The sequence below is a fragment of the Nestor notabilis genome, unplaced genomic scaffold, assembly GCF_000696875.1.
Source record: "Nestor notabilis isolate BGI_N333 unplaced genomic scaffold, ASM69687v1 scaffold11648, whole genome shotgun sequence".
NCBI classification, from domain to species: domain Eukaryota; kingdom Metazoa; phylum Chordata; class Aves; order Psittaciformes; family Psittacidae; genus Nestor; species Nestor notabilis.
The window spans coordinates 1-4,422 of record NW_009941523.1 but is presented as its reverse complement, the minus strand read 5'-3'; the positions used below and the strand labels follow the sequence as shown (position 1 = coordinate 4,422).

The 4,422-nt window shown below is 40.9% G+C and overlaps 1 protein-coding gene across 1 annotated transcript; it reads right to left on the bottom strand.

Moving 5' to 3' along the window:
* Positions 1–295: 295 nt before the first annotated feature.
* On the bottom strand, positions 296–2,334 carry TOB1 (transducer of ERBB2, 1). The gene has a single exon (XM_010020935.1). It carries the CDS (start codon positions 2,117–2,119, stop codon positions 1,139–1,141), a length of 981 nt encoding a protein of 326 aa, XP_010019237.1. The 5' UTR covers positions 2,120–2,334; the 3' UTR covers positions 296–1,138.
* Positions 2,335–4,422: the final 2,088 nt, after the last annotated feature.

The following is a 4,422-nucleotide window of genomic DNA, read 5'->3' as shown; positions in this document are numbered from 1 at the left end:
ATCAGGTCGCGCGACAGCTCCGCGTTCACACAGCTTACAGCCTTAACTCTCAGAGAAAGAAAATATAAAATTACCTTTTGAACTCAGCGAGCTGCAGTTATGGAAAAACAAGTGCAAGTTTTGCTCTGTCAGGAGTGTTTTAGGTAAAGCAACCTGTTATTGTGGAGCATCAGTGCAGCAGCGCTCTCCATCGCTCCGCTCTGAAGCGGCGAGTCAGACTGTTTTGCATCACTAGCACCGACAACGCAGCACCGATCTTCAGCGGGACAGTAAAAACACAGACCACAGCAGCTCATTAATTTTAAAGAATTTTAATACAAACTTAATATAAACTATTTCAGTCCCTCTTAACATGTAAGACACTGACTCAAAATACTTTTATACCTTTTTTCAAGTATTGCACAATGTAGGTACAAAATTAATATTTACGATTACATTTTCTTCCATAATATATAGCAAAAATCTTTAAACTTTTAACAGAAAATACAATTTGTGTTTCTTTTGAAAAAAGCAAATATTTCGTACATTTTAATTCCACCACTAAGGAATATTCTGTACACAACTTTTTTCTTTTTTTTTTCCTTTTTTTTTTTTTAGAATTGATGTCTTTAAGATGGATATCTTACAATTTCAGTAAAAAAAATACAACATGAAGCTGCTGCAGCTGTCACAGATCACTGTAGTAAAAAGATATAAATGCAATACCATGTTGTAGAAACAATATATATACTCTGATATTTTACAAACTTTGTACTAAATTAAATTATACAATTAGAAAAAGACCAATAAACCCACCTATTAGTGCCAATTTTTTTAATATATATACATATATGTTTGGGTACATATATATATACACACGTGAAAAAAATCAGCCACGTCCTTGCTATATCTTAAATACTGTAAGAGGCCATATTTTGAGAGTATATTTTTTGTAATGTACAGTCAGTATAAAATAATTTTGTGCTTGGTTGGCAAATGAAAAAATGATGCATGTTGTATTTATCTAACCAAGCCTGAATGTATTCATACTACAAGCCTTAAAAAAAATCTCAAGAGGTGGAAAAAAAGATACACCCTTGGGTACGTGCATTTTAACTTGTACAATAGTATTTACTTGTATTTCACTTTCGGTTTATTTTTAGTTAGCCATAACAGGCTGGAATTGCTGGTTAGAATACTGCATGTTGTTTAAACTAAAATTCAAGCCATCCACAAAAGACTTCTCATTTAGACCTCCATAGGCTGCAAACATATCAAAGGCATTACTGTACTGGAGAGGACTGAGGTTAAGGGGGCTGTCACCAGGAAAGATGCTACTGGTACTACCTTGACCCTGCATGTTGGGGAAAATGAACTCCTTTGCGTTAGGAGAAAGGGCAGAAGTCTTCTGCTGTTGCTGTTGCTGCTGCTGCTGACTGCCTAAGCCAAGCCCGTAGAGAGAGTGCATGGAGGAGGAAAGGGCTTTCTGCTTCAACAGGTCATTGACATTCAAGCCAAGGTTGGTGGGAGAGGTGCGGGCGACCTTGTTGCCACGGCCGCTATTCTTCATTTTGGTCGAGCCAAACTTGGTGGCAGCAAATGTGGCAGTGGTGAAGGTTAAAGGCTGAGTGGAGCGGGGCATGAAAGTTGGGCTCACAGCAGCAGAGTGGCCAAAGGGAGGAGAAGGAGAACTAGACACTGAAGATGCTGGGTCACTAATTGGCATGAACACCTGGGCCTCTGGGTTAAAGCTGTTCTTGATTTCCTTATCCAACTCACATCCATTTTCATTATCATCCACATAAAGCACTTTCACTGGTCCCTTTTCACCGATTTGGTATGAAACCTCAAACGGGTCAATCCAAACACTAAGATCCTGAGGCAAGTTGCCACGAACATCATCAATGTCCAAACCACTCTCTTTGGATGCTTGTTCTATGACTGGGTCCACTTTTTCCCCTATATGTATACATCTAAACCCTGATCCTTTGTATGGCTTTTCTGGATACCAGTGCCCTTCATACTTCTTCTTAAGAAGTCTTTCAAGCTCTTCACCAAAAATGTTGACACGTCGTCTGGGAAGCTTATTGTACAAATACGAAATAATAAAATTGAGTGCTACTTGGATTTCAAGCTGCATAGCTGCTATGCCACAGAGTTATAAGTCTGCTTCAAAACCCGAAGAAGAAAGCCTTCAAGATGCCACAGGGAACCAAAATTTCATTCAAAGTGCTGATCCTAGTTGATTATTATCCTTCACCTTGAGTGCTCTTGTTCCTTTAAGAAAAAACAAAAGCAAACACATCCAAATAAGGAAAGCATAAGATCAAGCTCTGAGGCCTATTCTTTTGGCCTCGCCTTCTGCATAAAATAGGTTACTTTAAGTCAAAAAATGTGCATTAAACAGTTTATGCTCATGCCTGCGGAAGGTGAGGATGTCAACTACATTCAGTATGACTTACAGACAATGCTGCAGGAGATGCACTAGGCGTGTGTTTACATATACAGCATGGGGCATTTCGGAATCACATGAGCTCGCCGTCAAGCTATTCACAGAGCAGCAAGGATAATTTTTAAGACACCACAGAACTGCCAGGCCTGTCGAGGGTTCAATTACCAACCCGTGTTTGGATGATTTATGGTACTCAGCTGCAAAATTTAGCACCAGGCTATTAGTTTAGCCTGAAAGGTCTTAGTCCAAGGGTCATTTATCATTTTAAAGTTTGCAAACATACTGGCTGCACTGTTAAGCTGCAGAATTATAAAAAGGTTAACAGTTGCTTTAGAAGATTTCACACAAACAACTGAAATTATGCAACATTTATTTTTAAGTCCAAGCAAATCATCTATATAACATGTGTGCTGGTGAAATCATGGTAACTGAAGAGAAAATGTCCGCTGCACATAGACAAGAACTCTTCCTGGAATAGCTACAGTGGTAACGCAGTCAATGCATACAAAATAGATGCACGGATCCTGTCATAAGGGTGGCAGTGACCGTGAAATGATTACAATAAATTGGTTCACAAATAATTCCCTTTCTACTAATTATTCTGTATTATCAGATGTAATACATTAATATATACTAAATTGATATACTGCACTGCCTGTAGTTCAGATTTCAGAAAGTTACCAGGACTAAAAAGGCGTTTGCTAGCCTCAAACCCGACTGCTTTTCTCCTCCACGACTCCATTTTATATTTAATATAAAATATGGTTGCCACTCCTTCGCAAAAGACAAAAGAGAAATTAGGTAGCTGAAGTTAAAGAAGAGACAAAAATCAAGTATGAACACACATACTGCTAACAAAAATCCTGCAGTACCTTTGCATAAAGGTATTCTTTCAGAGGAGACACCTTTGCGTTCAAAAAGTTTCACTGAACCAAAATATATATGTGTATTTTTTTGGCTCAAGTTAAACGCCCAATAAGAATTTCAATTAATAGTATGTGTTTTTCTGCACTGCATCACTAGGAACAAAATTTAGCGTAGCTGTCACTTAAGATTAGAGAAATCAAAGTCAAAATCAAAATCCTTTAACGATATGGATGCAATGCTTTTTTTATTTCCTGCTCCAAATAATCTCCTTTTAAAGTCTGGAACCCTATTTCCCAGCCACTCGTGTTCTCCCCAACATGGCATGGGAATAGTTTGAAAGCCTGTACGATAAGGCGACCTTTAAACATTTGCTGGATCAGCACTGGGTGGGGATAAGGAAAAGATCAAGGGCAAACAGAAGATATTTACCAAAGGGACACAATCAGTACAGAAAAATCTGACTGGGTGGTTAAAATGGGCATTTAAGAATGATTTATTAATCCATCTGTTTTGTTTCCCTTCCCCCATGTCCTTTAGGAAAGAAATGATTCTTTCAAGGTGCACCGGGCAGACACTGTAAATTTTCCTAAGCCCCAAAACTGATCCAAGGTGCAAACAGCTGATCAAAGAGATCAGCCTGATCATTTCAAAGTCCTTTTTTGATGTAAAGAGGACGGTATTTCTCAGGGACCCAAGGCCATGAGCCCCCCAGTAGCAGAGCACCGGCGCTGGGGTAAAGGCAGAAGCCTGAAGCAGTGAGCGGAGTTACATAACCAGGCAGTCGGGTCTCATTAGCTTTCTGCTCACAGCCCTGGGAGCTCCGGCAACAGCAGGAGGAGGAGGAAAAGCATTTTCTGAGCCCATAAGAAAGAAAATGAACAAGAGGAAGGCAGATAACTGGAAGGAGGAAAGGCGGGGGGGGTTGCAAGGCCCCTCTCCTCAGCATACAGGCCCGGCAACACCCCTGTGCACCCCCCCCCCGCGGGGCAGGGTCCTGGAGGACGGTTGCCAGCGCTGCCCGGAGAGGCCCAGCGCAGCAGCAGTTATTAGTCAGCCGGCAACGCTCACTCCTCCCAGCCCGAGCGCGCCCAGGGACCGCCTTGGGAGGGACCCTCTGGCTGCCC